Consider the following 17,194-nt stretch of genomic DNA (forward strand, 5'->3'; position numbering starts at 1 on the left):
CAGGTCTGTCTTTCCGACAGACCTGTTCTTCACCTGAGGACGGCTGCTTGCGTTGTGGCCGAAACATCGTGAGAATTGTATTTTATAACGTTTTATTTTTATTATTTTATTATTTCCCTTCTAGGTACCACAAGAGTATGGCCAATACGATACGGTGCATGCACAGCGATGGAACTCTCACTCGCTCTTTCTCTAACGCTCGCTCTCTCTACGCGTAGCCGCGTCCTTTCTCAAAAGCATCAGTGATCACGGACTTCCTTCCATTCAGCTCTGTCCGTGATGTTTACTCAAGAACTACGTGTTGGATTTGTCCTCCCAGTTGCATCAGATTGTTCAAATGTTTTAAAGTGCATAATTCGCTGTCTTCCCCGTCTTCTTGCGGTACCTATGATTTTCTCAGTGAAAAACACTTATTCATATTCTGTATCTTGTTTTCTCATTACATGTCCAAGAAATCTAATCCGGCCTTTCTATAATTAGTCTTGTTAATTTTATTTTTGTACCCTGCTTCGATCCATAATGAACGAATTACTCATCTTGTCTGTCCATGAACTCTTTAACATCCATCTTTAAAAAACACATCTCTGCTGCTCTTAGTTTGCTCTCTAGGGTCTTTTCAATTACCCACCTTTCACATCCATACACGCGAGAGACAGACCCGCATATTTAACAATGCAGCATCAATTATTTTTCAATATGAATCCCATTATCTGAAATATGTCTTCTGCCAATGCGACTCCACTGTCACTCAACGCTGCAACAATACAACTCCGGCTCACCGCATGGAGAAGCCGTTGGCGCCGCAGAGGGTGACGAAGTCGCGCGATCGGTCGACGGGCTCCTCCCGCAGCACGGAGGGTGTGAAGAGGCTCTCCGGCACCGCCAGCACGTACGCCTGCAGGCCCCGGAAAGCACCACGATCAAACCGCACGCAGCCGTTACAGAATGCAGGGGACCCGAAAGTGTATCTCCGCACTCACGGCACACCACATTCAGTATCCCCATCGCTATGGCTGTGGTTACTAGCCTCCTATGCCATCTACTGCTTTCTCCTGATGAGCTGGAAAATATTCAGTGAGAAAACAAATATTGTGCTCAGGGCTCGATTGAGGTGAAGAGAAGGCTAATATGGAGGGAAGGGACAAAATACATATTACTTATTGTCAAACTAATTACAAAGAAATACAGAATATATAGTTATATATTCTATTTACCTATGTAAAATTAAGAAATGTATTCGACTCAAGGTAATTTCGTCGAGCATAAATCACTCACATCACTAATTTCTTTAAACACATTCCCCTCCCCCTAGCTTTAGCCGTGGCAAAGTCACGAATGACATCATCGTAATTCAAAGACAACAAAAATTCCGATGGCCGTGCTATCGTCGCTCAACTGTTACTTCAATTATGGAATGGAGGGCCTACAACATATAAGGGCCTTAATATCCTAGGGGTTAATCCCATAGCCTTTTGGCTAGCCATCGCAGCGGCTTTTGGTTGGCCATCGAACAAAGATGCTCACTGCTTCGCGCACTTTCGGATGCGCTTCTGCGTCCGTCTGGAACGCTCTTCCTTCCGATCTTAGGAAGCCACTGGAACAATGCACTTTTAAATCATCCAGATTGAAAACTGATTTCTTTAAAACCGATGTCCTTCGATTTAGCACGTTTGGCGACATACGGTGCAAAAGAAGTTCAACATACATACACACGTACACAATCCGTGTCTGCTTGCACGTACCAGCCAAAGGGCCTCGCCGGAGGGGTTGGTCAGAGTGATGGACACCTCCTGGCCCTCCCTCAAGTCCACGCCGAGCTGAGACTCGAATGCCACGACGCCACGGCAGCCATACGCGTGCGGGCAGAACGTGGCGTTGAAGGAGCCTGCGGTGGAAAGCAGCACACGCAACAAGGTCAAGGGTCACCCCACAGAGAACAACTGTCACCCACGTGACCTGGTGCACATGGCAGTACGCGTACAGCTACCACCGGTTACAGCTGTTCCGGTTAGGCCGGGAGAGTCACCGGTTTCAGAATGTCTGTCCAGGTGTCGCAGAATTGTTGTAATAAGTCAGGATTGTGCCCCCCGGTTCAATATTTATGCAGACTGATGCTTGACCTGTGTTATGGGTGATGGGCAGGGCCACCTGAGCAGTGGCTGAGTACACCCGAGTGTCAGGCGGAGCTACAAGAGCAGTGGCCGCCGTTGGTAGAGTGGATGGGGCCTGTGACCAGTAGGAGGGGCCACTCATTGTGTGTGTGGGGCTACCAGCTTGCCATTTGTCCCAGTTGAACCTCCCAGAAATGCGTTCCTTTACATTAGACTAAACTATTCAACTATTTTTTGTTTGTAATATTACCAGGTAAGGCCCACTGAGCTATATAGCTCTTTTTCAGACGCGACCTGGCTATCACATTTGATAGCTAAACGAACATGGATGAGCATGTGGGAATTCATAGCAGCCAAATACTCGCATAAAAAATCCACATGACCACGGGGAGAGACACGCAAACTCCAAATATACAGGCGGTAGGGTCAAAATCGAACCCACGATCTCCTGTATACCAGGAGAAGTAGTTAACATCTCGCCACCGTAGCGCCCCTAGGGTTCACGTGGAAAGACAGCGGGATGTGTGTTACCGCTACCGTGGTAAACAACGATGTCACGCATATCTCGTGTGCCATGCACGTGTGCATAGGGCCGTTACCATGCCAGGACCAAGTGCTGGCTTCCAGTGCCACCTTGGTGTGGACGCTGGGCTGCCCCGGCTGGAAGTAGTGAAGCAGGAAGACGTGGCGCCCCGATTTCTCCACCCGCACGATCATGCGGATCTGGTTCTGCACACGACACCGCAACATGGACGTTGCTTCTCCAGAACGATGACACTGCATCGATGCTCGCAGTGCTCGAGCACAGCATTAGAACAAGACGCCGATTTTAAAGCAAGCTCGCCATTTGGTAACGCTTTGGGTATTCCTCATTGGATGGCAACTTACAAGTCTATGCCCAGCTCAGTTATCCAAGAAATGGCACCATTCGTAACCAACCGGAAGAGGCGGTGTTTGTCACGGGGCTACGCACCTCCTCCCCTTCGAGCAGGGCGAGCTCAGCGCTGCTGCCCTCGGCGAGGGTCTTGGGGTTCCGGGGTCGAGGCCTCGGTCCGAACACCGCGGCGCCGCTCGTGCCCACGCCGGGCTTCTCCGCCGAGTCGCGCGTCGGCGCGAGTCGCACGGAGGCGGCCGGGAACAGGAACTGGGACGCGAGGCACTCGTGGCTGTGGGAGACGAGTGATCGCCGACGGATCGAACACAGGTTATCACGCTACTGAGTGGGTACGGACTGATCCCGAACTGGCACGACGATGTACAGGCCGCGGGTTAAAACGCCTGGTGCGGAAGTGAATACAAAATTGCTGGCAAACAAACAAACAATGGGCAGATATTTAATATAAATTTGCAACGATGTACAAATTGCACGGTTAAAGTGAATGAAAGGCAACAATGGATAGATTACGAATGAAAGTACGGCTCGGCTGCTTTGATGATACTGACCCGGTGGGTGAGTAGGTGCCATGACGGGACACACAGTGCACCCTGGGCTCCAGCAGGGCCGCGCTGAACTTGTGCACGGGTATCAGGTGCACCTTGTGCTGTGGACGGCAGCAGCAGCAGCACCCATGTCAGAGGTTTACACGGAGCACAGCATTTGTGAACGAGGTCCCATGTGCAGGTACCACGTGGGGTCCCACGTGGGGTCTCACGTGGGGTGCTCTGTGCTAGAGGGTAGTGTGGGCCTTGTGTGGCAGCAGCAGCAGGAAGCACTGACCAGCAGGAAGTTGAGGCCACTGCCCGTGAGGTGCAGCTCGGCCTGCTCAGGGAGGTCATACGAGGCCACGCCACCGGACGGGTCCAGGGCGACAGCGCGGCAGAGGAAGCTGCGGGAGAGAGGAGACGGGCCGAGTTCACACGAAGATTAGCACCTGTACGTATGTTTGTATGTGTGTTCAACTTCTTTCGTGCCGTACGTAGCCAACCATGCTAATCGGAGGTGCGGGGGAAGGACAACAAACTAAACACAAAAAGCAGTTCTATAGAAATTGGTTTTCAATCTAGATGATTGAAAAGTGCGTAGCTCCAGTAGCTTCCTAATATCGGAAGAGCATTCCAGATGGCCGCAGAAGGATGACTGGTTGGCTACGCATGCTGCGAAAGAAGTTCAACATACATATGATGAATGTGTAATTGGCGATCGCTTTGAATAGAAGCCCTCCATCAGATAGGGCTATTGCCCTGAACAGAGGATTATAATCCGTCATTAGGAAGATTCATTACATAAAGAGCCAAACTTGTGAAAACCTCACGATGGATGGTCCTTCCACGCTTACGTTGCATTCACTCCACCCGTGCCCGTTGGTGCCTACGTACAGACGAGTGGACGTGCACACAAGACGCGAGCAGTCGCTCTCCAGCAACAACGCAGGGCATTGGAGCGACGCCCAAAACACCGAGCAGAGCGCTAAAAACGCAGCATGTTGACGCAGCGGGGGAGTGCAGATCATCTCACTCAGTTACCACAAAAACACCTGAACAAAAAACCTGTCCCGTGCCCTCCTGCCAGACAGCCTTCGACACTTCGCATGACCTCAAAAGGCACCTGGCCTGGCACAACAAGCGTTGTGGCGATATCTCCGTCACTCAGTAGCCGCTTGTTGTCGTTGTTGTTGCGCCCGCGTGCAACGCACTCGCACCTGTAGTTGCATGGCAGGATCTGCACGCTGGCCCTGAGCGACTGCTGTACCCCGCCGGCGTCGCGCACGGACACACGCGCCTCCTGCACGGACTCGGCCTCCGCCTCGCTCGCGTACTCCAGCAGCAGCGAGTAGCGGCCGGCCTCTGGAGCCCGCACGGCCAGGTAGAGCGATTGCTGGAAAGGGGGTCGCGCATTAGCAGCTTTCAGCGGTGCAACAATCGCAGCTTTTCATTCTCACGTGAAAGCCAGGCGGTGCAAAGCGTTTGGATATCGAATGAGTTGTTTTCTCTCGGACGTCCATTTGAGACCCAAACATCACGCCTCCTGGCTTTGACGTTCCTCCTCCAAGAAAGGAACCGGTGTAACCATAAACCGCAACAGAACATCGACAGGCCGACGCACACATCCTCTTCACGAATGGAATATTAAAGACAACACTGTGGCCATGCAGCCCAAACTTTGGACCATATGGTAAACCACTGTAGTCTGTACTCCTTCAACGGAGGAAGAATAGCAAATACATGTGAACCCTCTCCTGAACGCCTCTCATGGTGAGCAGAAGTCGACATTCGCTCCTGAGCATATGAGAGGCAGAGGGGAGGGTGGGAGTGGCGAGATGTTAACTCCCTCGCCTGGTATGCAGGAGGTCGTGGGTTCAATCCCGACTCTGACGCCTGCTGCTGTATATTTGGAGTTTGCGTGTCTCTCTCCCCGTGGTCGCTTGGATTTTTCTCCGGGTCCTCCGGTTTTTTCCACCACATTTAGAATCAACATGCCTTTAGAGTATTTGGCTGATGTAAATTTCTGCGTGATAAGCCACTACGTTGAGCTATTTGTGGCCAGGTCACTTCTGCAAAAGAGCGACATAGCTCAGTGGGCCTTACCTGCTTTATAAATAAATAAAAGTTCTTTTTTTTTTTAGGACAAGACACTCGCACTCGAATGTGACCGCGAGGCCGCACAGACAAGCGCTTCACCTGCTTGTGGCTGACGTCGGCCATGACGGGGTGCCTGTGCGTGGCCTTGCGGCCCTGGCTGGGCGAGCGATGTTTGCCGGTGCCGTGGTACGTGCCCTCGATGCCCCGCACGCTGGCGAACCCCTCCAGTGGCAGGTACAGGTAATGGAGACACCTGGGCGACGGGGAGGCGGTGCGTCAAGCGGGAAGCACAAATGGAAAATAACGACTGTGACGGGCAGTTTTTAAATCCTTTATATTAAGTTCGCTTGCTTGCTTAGGACTGTGCAAATCTTACGGTCGTTTTTTAACCCACTTCCCGTGATCCAATCGAGCTGACATTTTGCACACAGACTCGTTGTGTTTAGGGAAATTTTTTTAAATATTTAATTACCAATTGTTTAATGCTGCCAGACAATCATCTGACCCATAGGTGGCAGCCATCTCAAGCCAGAGGACAAGAGGACTCTAGCCGCCCCGATGCCACGCATATAAAGGATTTATAGTGCAAAACTTTGTTTTTACGGGTTAATTTTTTTATTCATTCATTCAGTCGTAGCCATGTAGGCATGGCGCTGTGGTCGCCGGGGATTAAACGAATCACTCGAGAGACCGGTGTATGGCAGCGAATGCTGTGGCAAGAGGTCACACGTCGACAATGCGCGATTAATGAATGAATATATCATTGCACGCCCGTGATCATATCACCCGATCTTCTTAGATCTCGGAAACTAAGCAGGCTTGAGCCTGGGTAGTGTTAGAATGGGCGGGTGACTACCGTACATGCCTGCTGGTTAAAGGCGGCTGTGGGGCCATGCAAATGCGGTGGGCAACAGAGGGCAGTGCAGAAAATGACATTGTACTGTACTTCTATGCTCCCCGCCTTTACCAGTCTGCACTGATCGGTGTGGCGAAATATGGTCAAGTAGCCACCATTACCAGAACGGCATTGCGGAGGTCCTCATCCAGCAGTGGATTGACAGTTGTGCCGTACAGCTACGTGTAGTGTCAATCGCAAACAGCATCTGTACGTATAGATGAGTGTGCTTCAATGACGCCGATGGTCACGTCTAAGGAACATTGGCCTAGGCGGGCGGCCGTGGTCGCGAGACATTCGCAGTGATAAAAAAATACAAAAGTGGCCTCACAGCTGAGCACGCTGGGCGGCGGTCGGACTGACGGAGCAGGGGTCAGAGGCCGCCTGCCGGAGGACCGGCGACTCGGCGAGAGCGCCGGCACTGGGCAGCAGCAGCGCGTGGTCCTGGGGGGAGAGAGAGAGAGAGGGGGGCGGAGGAGGGTGGGGGGCGGTGCAATGAGCGTAAACTCCACGGATGGAAACCCTGCGCGGCTGCTGTCATTCATCGTCTGTGGATATTGCAACTCGCAACTGCTGTACGAGAAGAGCCCTCAGTCGCTTTTAACAAAGCTTCTCCCGTTTAGCCGAGAAGGACTGTTGGGGCAAGTGCTGTTTGCGAGTAGCACCTTTGCAGGCCGGCACGGCACACATGGGGGTGGGTGACCAGCACCATGCCCGGCCGCCTTTGTTTCCCCAGTGCTGACCACAGCAAGTTAACCTTTTCCCATTCCAATGACGGTCTTCAGGTCGGAAGACATACCGAGACTCCCACAAGGCCATTCGTGAGGTCGTGTGGGACAGTTTGGCGCCAACTATCGTTGAGTGCGATCGTGTCGCTACAGTTCTCTGCGGTGTGTACAGTGTCTTTAAAAACAACGGCGCTACTACACCTCTCTAAATACAATTCACGCTGAACCGCTTGCCCGTCCCCGTGATTCAGCAGTGGACGGGACCCACCCTGCAACTTGTAGACGTCTCGGAATGGGAAATGGCTTAAGTGGATTGTACGTGTCGATAATTCCGGACTAACCAACAGCAGCAGCGGCGACGAGGTTGAGTGCGATGATGGTGATGACGCGGACGAGGGGAACGACACGTGGACGGAGAGAGTCCACGAGCCGGGGCGCAGCACGATGGCTTCCGTGATGGAGCGACCGGGCCCCATGCCGGCGCCACCGCCGCCCCCGGCAGCAGCAGCAAACACCACGGCCTTCTCCTGCTGCACCGCCGAGCCTGCTGGAAACAGGCCGCAAGGCGTTGCACTCCACAGGAACGTCTTTGGTCTCTGTTTAGCCACTGTGCGAATGAAATTGCATTTTCCGTGGGGCAAAATGCAACGTTGCCTTCAAGTCGCGAGTAGCTTCGACAAATAATCACAATCTTTCATGTTAACCTATGAGGTGCAGCATGGATGTGTGTGCACGTGCGTGGTGTCGGGCTGGTTGGAGGAACGTTCAGAACAACGAGCGGAGCACCGGGTGGCTAAAACACAGCGAGTTGGCACAGAAGGGGGCACAGGTGGTGCATCAGCCAGTCATCTCATTTTTTTTTTTACGAGCCAGTCATCTCAGTCAGCCACAGCCGTGGCACCGGGGTCTACCCGTGACCTCCTGCCAGTGGGCATTCGACACTTCACGTGGCCTTAAAGTGCACATAGCCTGGCACAAGCGCCGTAGCGACGTCACCGCCACTTAGCGGCAATGGTCGTTGTTGTTGGTGGACGTGCAGACGCACCTTGCGGCCCACGCGGCGTGACCGTCACCCTGCCCGTCACGGGCACGTCCAGCGCGCTCACGTAGCTCAGCACCACCACGTACAGATCCAGGGTGGAGGGGCCCAGCTCCACGTCCACCTGCACCACTTCCTGTTCAGCAGAGAGAAGGTGAAGTCGAGTTAGGATCACACAGCGCCCACCGCCCCCCCATATTCATGATCCTCCATGGACTCACTCCTGTCTACCTCTGTCATCTCACTCTACGCTCCTCCCGTGTCACTGTGCGGCCCAGCAACCACTGTGCATAGGATCAAAGTCTCCAGCTGACTTTCTTCTCTGTGGGAGGTCTCACTCGAATACCTGCGACTGTAAATGAGGCTACACCATCACCACCATATTGGGATCCCTCCCAATCGCATTCCATATCGATTTCAAGGTCACGCTCGCAGTTTTCAAGGTCTTTCTTGGACTCGCCCCTTATTTACCTCTCCCCTCACATCTCACTCTACTTCCCTCCACGCACTCTCCGACCTCTCCCCTCTCATATCACTCTTCGCCCCTCCACACACTCTTTGCTCCAGCAACAATGGCTTTCCATTAAAGCGGCCAGTTCAATTTTTGTCAGTGGGAGGATCTCCAAATTCTCTTCTGCTGCCCCTGCTGTCTGAAACTCTCCTCCCCCAGCTATTGGTGTCGTCGATTCCCTACCTCTGTCAAAGGCCAGGCTCAAGACCGGTTGGCTACATATGGTGCAAAAGAAGTTCAATATACATACATGACATTTTTGTTGTATTCCTCTGCCTCTGACCGACCACCCCACCCTCCACAAGAAAATCTGGTAGCTTTTCCCCCTCGCTGTGCCCCACAGGAGCCGGGCGCACCTGAAGAGGCGACATCTTCACGTATCCTCGCCCGCTGAAGTTGGCGAACTCCGCCCCGTCGAAGCCGAAGCGCGGGGGGTCCCCCGTGGGCGTTCGTCCATCCTCCAGCTCCACATGCAGCCGCTCCAGCCCGGGGAAGTAGTAGCCCTGGCGAGGACTGAGACACACCGGCCACGTCGCACCGCAGGCGTCAGGGTCGGGATCGAACGACCTCCTGCATACTAGGTGAGGTAGTTAACATCTCATTCTTCCTTCCGATATTAGAAAGCCACTGGAACTCTGCACTTTTTTCAATACAGATAAAACATTCATTTCTTTCGAACTGCTTTTTATGTTTAGTTTGTTGTCCTTCCCCTGCACCTCCGATTATCACGGTTGGCTATGTACGATGCGAAAGAAGTTCAACATACATACATCTGCCTGCGATTGGATTGGGAGTTGCCTTCCCAGGTAACCCGCTAGCAATGATATATGCCAACATTTGGAGCTACATTGTTCACACTGGAGCACGGTGCGGCAACTCATGCCGGCGGACGGATGCCGGCGGCATCGGTTGCACCGTGGCCTTCAAGGGGACGAACTGTCTGGGCCAGAGTCCGTTCGGGGCGTTGACCCCAGCGCCGTGGAGGGTCCGAACTCACCTGGAGCACGAGCGTCCGCTCACACCCTTCTTGCACCTGCAAGCGCCCGTGCCGGCGTCGCAGCCGGAACCTAGCGATCCGCCCAAGTCACAGCCGCACGCTGTGACACAGGGATGCAGACACGAGCGTGTTAATTGTCGCTCACAACGGTAACGTGTCATCATTTAACGGCCCTCTGTGAGATCCGCTGCTGGATGAAGGCCTCCCTAGTCATCCTGTGATGCAACAATCTGAGCAGCTCCTGCACCTGGGCCAAATTCACCGCTCCATCTCGGCGTCTGACATCCTCTTGGATCGGTTCCCTGCTTTGACTGCCCATCCATCATTATGCTTGCCCATCGGCTGTCGTCCCTCCTAATGTCGTGTCCTGCCCAGGCCCAGTTACGTTGATTCACAGTGTGAATGATGCTTTCAACCTATGACAATTACACGTAAAAGGTGATTCATAGACAGCAAAAGGCGTGAGTGTGCCTTCCACCCGGCCCTGTTGTATACTGCCAACTCGCAAGGGTCCATGTAGCCTTACAGGCCGTAGTGCCATAAGCGAGCACCTCCTTATGTGAACACAGAGGCTGGTGTGGCCAACACCATGGCTGAGCGCCTTAGTCTTCCCGCGGTAATGTTAGCACGACTAGGTAGGCACCCATTTAATTCGGAGACATGCTGAGAAACTGGTGGGGGGGGCAAGCGTTGTTAGCGAGCACCTATTAATGCCAGCAAAGCACAAAATGGGGTGGCGTAGTGAGCACCACATACGCTGCCCTGTGTCCAACGTCTAAGTCAGTGTCGACGTTCAGACACTGCACCAGGTAAGGCCAAGTCAACCTCGGGAAAGCTCGGAAGAGGTTCAGTGACCACTTGGTAATGAAATACAACACTAAGTGGATTTACAAAGCATCCGTGATGGCAATCTCAAGACGCTGCACGATCGATTAAGATATTTCGAAGGGGATTTCTGTTTAAAAATCTTTCGTTCTCGGGAGGCGACTGCGGCAGCGGCACACACCTTGGCAGCCCAGGTAGCTGGAGGCCTTCAGAGCAAAGAAGCCTTCCTGGCACCGGCCACACGTGCGGGAATCAGCGTGGGGCTTGCAGGGGCACTGTCCCGTCTCCTGCCGCCGCAGACACACAAGCGCAGCATTCGCAATCCAACCCGGCGAGCTCCATCGCCATCGTCACCACTTCTTATTTAGCGCCTTTGAGGCCCAGGCAGGGTCAGATTTAGGGATCTTTGCCTCCTCCGGGGAATGCCAGAGCACACTCTAATGAGGGTGGAGCTGGGCTCAATTCATGTCTGCAGTGGTGGAAAGTCTACGTGATTAGGGAAGGGATAATCCATCCACGGGACAACATGTATCAGTCACTGTGTCGTAGTTGCATTGACAACAAATACATCACAGCGAAGGTTTATTCTGGGCTTGACTGGAAATAGTTTTAGTCCCCCTCCCCCAGGGAAAATCTATTGAATACTTAAATATTCGACGTCAACACCGACACTTATTATTGCGCCTCTGTTTCGCGAAATTTGCACGCGTTACAAATTGTTGTATTATTATTGTTGTTGGCACCCTAGTTAATGCCCACGTGTAGGCACGGTACTTTGTTCACCTTGTGCCGCATCGGAACGGCTGCCATCGTGGGGCGACATTATGGGTGCTATATAAATTCAAGTATTATTTTATTATTATTATTGTATGCGAGCTCTGGCCGAAAGATGGCAGTGCTGCGTGTTTATCTATTTGTATGGGTAACAGCGTTTCACTTTTGGCAGTACGCATTTCATAATCGGTCTCGTCGAGGAGTCGTCTCGGATTGTCGTTGGTGGAGGTGAGCTGGGCAGCACCGTTACGTAGCCATTGGATTTCGTAGCGATTCTGTAGCTTTCATGAGAACATGAAAAGTTATTTCTTTTATTTTATACCTACGTGACTTTACCAAAAGAACCAAAGAGTATGAGAAGTGATCTCGAACGCACGGAAAGACAGACGTAATATTTCCCAGCCCGGAATCGAAAAACGTAGCCCACGTTTAACATTTTACAATAACGTTCAGTTTTATACGGCATCGTTCGTGCAAATCGCATCTCACAATTTGCTGAGGAACCACAGACACGACCTGGAAGGCAGCAGCCACCACGCAAAGAGCAGGCGACAACCATTGCCCAAGCTCTGCACTCCTCTCTATTTTAAGATATTTTCAGCCAATTAATGAGTGTTCATAGATGTGGGAACAACCCAGGGTTACCCAGAGAAAACCCAGGTATGCGAGGGGGAAACACTATCCCATTCAGAAAGGACAGATGATATTCTTCCACACTTTGCTGGAATGCCTTCTCCTGACAAGCCGGAGTACGACATCCCCTTGACGCCCACGGGAAGGGAGTTTCGCAACATTTGCGCGATCCACCATCCCTCGTTGCCTCCACAGTGCTGGACTACAGGCCGCGTGCTGCACAGCCACCATCGGCAGGCTCGTTTAACAAACAACGTTCCACTGTTGGGCGACGGCGTTTTTTAAGCAGAACGAGACCGAGCTGAGCGGACGTGGAGCGACGGGTGACCGACCTGTGTGCACTCAGCGAGCCCACTCAGCGCGCCCTCCCTGTCGCACTGGCAGCCTGTGGTCACGCGGAACACGCACACACACAACACGTACAACACGCACACACACGACGCAAGTTGGATTTATAAATAAACTTAAATATGGCCACATCCCAAGTCGTGTGCTTCTAGGGGAGTGTTCTTCACGAATGTTCAGAGGGGGTCACTTTCGGCAATAAAACATCATCAGTGTGAGGGCCGCCACACATTTCAAACCATTGGGTTTGTGACAGCACGACGATGATGATGGAGGGTGTTGTCACGTGTTGCGTATTGTCGGGGGCTGCACGTCAGAGTCCTCACTAATGGACACCAGGAGCTGCCAGTGGCCCGCGGGTCTTGCAACGAAGAACGCTGCTCTCGAGAGTTTGGCGAGCGCTTTTTCCGTCCGGATGGAGACTCGCCCAGAGACAGACGGACAATCGGTTGCCGTCTCAATAGAAGAGGAAGGACTTGAGCCTGGACTGGAATAGGGAAAGTGTCTCAGCAGTGCGGATGGCCAGAGGAAGGGAATGGAAGCAGCAATGGAGAAGGAGTGACCTCGCATTGACCGAGCTTTGGTAGGGAGCTCGAGCGGAGATACCGCGAATGGGAGTAGCGTGAGATGAGAGAGGAGAGGGCAATCTTCTAGTTGACCTGGGTCTGGATTTGGAGCCAGTAGAAGGATACGAGGACTTCGGTTGATGTGGTCGCATTTAGGGGCGCAGGCGAGAAGTTGGCCACAGTCATTCTGGGTGATTTGGAGTTGCTCGGTGAGTGATTTGGGAAAGCCATGGAGGAGAGGTGCAGTAGTTGAGTCAGTGGCATAGCGTGGTTGGCATGGGCCCTGGTGCTAGGAATACTAAATCGGGGCCCCCTGTCCAAATCTCCCAATCTTCGTAGCCCGGCACCCATGCTCCTCCGGCCCAGGATCCGCGGTGCAGTAACACCGCCTGCACACTCGACAGCCAGGCCACTGAGTCGAGCCGAGATGCTATGAAGGCAATGGATAAGGGTCCCGTGCAGTTGATTCAAGCTCATGCGCTGTGGGGTGAGACGCACTCCTGCAACCCTGGGGGTGGCTCTCGCGCAGGTCCCAGTGGAGGGACTTGCAGACGCTGCAGCTGGCTCCCTGCACGTTCTCGCGGCACCGACACCCGGCCTGCGACAGCAACACCGCACGCACAGTCCTCTGTAGCAGCAGCGGTGGCAGGGGCAGCAGCAGGGGCAGCAGCAGCAGCCGCATCACATTGCTGTGTGCGTATGTGTGTCTACTAATAAGATAACTGTCTTAAAGTGTTACTTGTAATTTGTCATCAAATGTCTCAGTTTGTCTTGGAGCCCCACGGCGTAAAGTGTGATCTCTAACTACAAGTCATTGACCTTTTTGACCTCTGCTCTAGAGAAAGACAACCACCCAAAATGTCAGCTTACTCTCTCGGGGTTATAGACAAACGTGCTAAATGTTTTGTTTTATCATGCTTGCATACCACTTCCATCATAGTGACTTAAATGTTTTGTGTGAATTAACGTGTGTGTGTATGTATGTGTGAAGGAAATAATTATTGAAAAAGGCCCATCTCATCACCTTGGCCGAAGCAATCTATACACACGCGCCGTGGGGCCTTTCAGTGCAGAAAATTCCCAGTGCAGTGCATCATGTTGTACTGAACGTGTACGAACCAATGTTTTAGTGCACTTTGAAAAATAAACGATGTATCCATGTAGGTTTTCACGGCTCGGTGTATGAGAAATGTTCTTAAAAGCTACTCTTTCGAGTTAGCCGTGGCGAGCTCATTTCTCCTTCGCGACGTTTCGCGTGCCGCCACGGCCGACCCCAAAACGACGCGCGAGCTGATGTCGACTCACCTGAGCCGACTGCAAACCGCTTCTTGAGCCGGCAGGGTCACAGTAGAGCACTGCCAAGGACAAAACCACACACGGGTGAGCAGACCGGACGCTGCGGACAGAGTGTCAGAATCATTACTTACCCTGGAGGAATACGAGGAGCAGCGATGGACACACGGGAAGATGAGCCGATGCAAGACGACGTCGATTTATACGGCGCGTGACTGTGACCGCCACAGAAACAGTGGGCCACGTTTATTTCATGGAGAGGGGGGCAGTCAAGCATGGGCAGAGAAAAGAAGAATGGAGATTTCTTGAGCCTGGACTTGAGCAGGGGGCAGGAAGTCAACAACACAGATGACCGGCGGAAAGGAGTTTCAGACTACGGGGACGGCAGATGGAGACGGAGTCGGACGCACAGGAGAACACGACGCAGTGGCAAACGCACGAGGAATACAAAATGATATTCTTAGGTTCTTTCGGTAAAGTCACGTAGGTAAAAATAAAATTAATAAAAGTAAAATAAAAAGAAATAAAAAATTTAATTATTTTATTTAATTTTAATTTTACTTTTATTAATTTGAATTTTTTACCTACGTGACTTTACCGAAAAAACCTAAGAATATGAATCCTTGCAGTCACGAAAGCTTCAAATCTACAAAATTATAGACAGACGAACACACGCACGCACGCACACTTCAAAAAATGAAAAACACAAGCAACGCGCACGCGCACTCACCCTGGCAAGCGGGGAAACCGTAGGTGCCTGAAGCGCAGGCGTCGCAGCGCCGCCCCGAGACTCCCGCGCGGCAGCTGCAGGCGCCCGACGCCGCGTCGCACTCTCCGGAGAAGGAGCCGCGCACGTCACAGTCGCACGCTGTCGCACGCACACACGCGGGGGACACGCACGCACGGCATGATGGCACCTTGATGCGCTGCGCGGGAGGAAAATGTGGCGCGGGTACGTTATTTCGTTTGTTCTTTAAGAGCACTTTCACTTCTCGACGCACCGGTATCGTTGGTACCAGGTTCGAACGTCGTAGGGCGATTTGAACCCTCGACTTTTAAGGAGCAAAAATGTATCTAAAGCTCTGGGTCAATCAACTGCTGGATTGGGCCTCTGCATGGCGTGCGGGTCACAGGGGTTATGTTAAGCATGCTTTATCACGCTTGTCAGTGTGGGTTGGCGAAGACGTGCAGCGTAGAAGTACAGCACAACGAAGGATTTTTCTATACCGCCTTCTGCTGCCCTCGATGCCTGCGAACCCTGGTATGGTTGTCATCCATGAATGAGATGGGCAAGAGGGGGGGGGGAGTTTTCTAAAAGTGTGAGCGGAAATGTGAGCGATATAGCTGTATAATGAGTAATCGGAGGGAGGGCATGCTTGTACGTTCATGATAATGGATGCGTGGGAAGAAGAATTGATCAGTGAGTGCTTAACAGAAGAGTTAAATAAGTGGATGAACGAGTGGGTGGGTGAGTGGATGGGTGAGCGTGAAATCATGAGTAGGGGAGGGAGTGCATCACTTGGCGTAAATCCACGGGGAGTCTCGGAGAGTCGTCGAGCGATTTGGGTGGGAGAGTTGGCGAATGCGGAGTTAGTCGGCAAAAGAGTGAGCAGGCAGGTGAAGAACTGAATAGGTGAGTTAATGAGCCGTCGAGAGGGTGAGCAAGTGCATGAACAGAGGAATTAGTGGTGAGAAAATGTGTCGAGAAGGTAGGGGGTGAGGAGGCAGCTAAACAACAGAAGAGTTGAGTGAACGGGTAGGTGAGTTAGCAGCTACGTGGGAACGTTGGTAGCCAGGAAATGAGTAGATAAAGTGAATTCGTGACTGGGGAAATGAGTAAGTAGGTGAGTGATTGAGGGTACGAGAAAAATGGTTGGCTGACAATTTAGAAGTCAGAGAGAGAGCGTAGACAAAGTATTAAGCAGGCGAGCGAATGGCTTGCCGAGAGCTTGAGTTAGCAGGTGCGCGATGTGAGAGCTTTCTTGACTGCAGGGATTAATCTTCTTGGTTCTTTCGGTAAAGTCACGTAGAATGGAAATAATAAAATAATAAATAATAAAAATAAAAACGTAATAAAATAATTCTCACGACGTTTCGGCCACAACGCAAGCAGCCGTCCTCAGGTGGAGAACAGGTCTGTCGAGAAAGCTTTAAATCGAAATTTGGTCGTTGGGTAGTTGAGCGGGCAGCTGAGTGACAAAGCGTGCAAGTGTGTGCGCGTGTGGGTAGTTGGGCAGCCTGAGCGAGCAGCTTCGTGCACCGGGCTTCATTCGTACGCATGCAGCTGGGGAAGGCGTAGAATCCGCGGGCGCACGCCTCGCAGCGCAGGCCCACGAAGTTGGGACGACACCGGCACTGGCCCTGGCCGCTGCAGTCCTCGGCCACCGCCCCGAACGGGTCGCACGCGCAACCTGCAACGCGGAGGGGGAGGGAGGGGGGAAGTCAAGGCGCACGCTTCGCTGGGACGGGTCCGGGCAAAACGCCGCAGCGGCAACGATGCAGCAGCAACGGTGCAGCAGCAATGGTGCAGCTGCAACGGTGCAGCTGCAACGCGGCGGGAGCGAGAGAAACGGTTCTCCCATCGCTGTGCCGGAGAATGACCGCGGAAAACGATGCCACAAAGAACTACTTCTGAAGTCACTTGAAATAGATCTCTTTACCCAAACGAAGCTGCACACCTTGAATATGCCCCGCAAAGAGTGTTCATCACGTGTAAATGAATGGGCATATTAAGTTTGTAATAAATACAAATTTGTATTCGCTCGACTAAAATCGGTTTCTTTGAAACTCTAACAGGAAGCAGTGTAACATCGCTCCATGAAAGAGAATGGCTTCTGGAAGATGAAATTACAGAACTACTTCTGAACTCCCTTCAACTACCTCTTAGAGGCCCTGCAATTGCCTCTGAGAGCCCCTGCAATTGGATCTTTAGAGTCCCTGCAATTACCTCTTATTGAC

The 17,194-nt window shown here is 52.3% G+C and overlaps 1 protein-coding gene across 1 annotated transcript in view; it reads right to left on the reverse strand.

Moving 5' to 3' along the window:
* The window catches only part of LOC133344152 (laminin subunit alpha-5-like), a 93,597-nt gene that overhangs the window by 39,672 nt on the left and 36,731 nt on the right, over positions 1 to 17,194 (reverse strand). The window contains 19 exon segments of the mRNA XM_061554153.1: positions 780 to 895; positions 1,743 to 1,885; positions 2,711 to 2,840; positions 3,085 to 3,277; positions 3,555 to 3,652; positions 3,829 to 3,937; positions 4,751 to 4,926; positions 5,730 to 5,883; positions 6,857 to 6,969; positions 7,595 to 7,800; positions 8,299 to 8,428; positions 9,160 to 9,316; positions 9,801 to 9,900; positions 10,807 to 10,912; positions 12,365 to 12,417; positions 13,442 to 13,541; positions 14,249 to 14,298; positions 14,967 to 15,104; positions 16,513 to 16,647. Coding sequence (XP_061410137.1) covers positions 780 to 895; positions 1,743 to 1,885; positions 2,711 to 2,840; positions 3,085 to 3,277; positions 3,555 to 3,652; positions 3,829 to 3,937; positions 4,751 to 4,926; positions 5,730 to 5,883; positions 6,857 to 6,969; positions 7,595 to 7,800; positions 8,299 to 8,428; positions 9,160 to 9,316; positions 9,801 to 9,900; positions 10,807 to 10,912; positions 12,365 to 12,417; positions 13,442 to 13,541; positions 14,249 to 14,298; positions 14,967 to 15,104; positions 16,513 to 16,647 — 2,407 coding nt within the window.

The sequence above is a fragment of the Lethenteron reissneri genome, chromosome 19 (genome assembly GCF_015708825.2).
Source record: "Lethenteron reissneri isolate LAM-NWPU_2019-01 chromosome 19, ASM1570882v1, whole genome shotgun sequence".
Taxonomy (NCBI): domain Eukaryota; kingdom Metazoa; phylum Chordata; class Hyperoartia; order Petromyzontiformes; family Petromyzontidae; genus Lethenteron; species Lethenteron reissneri.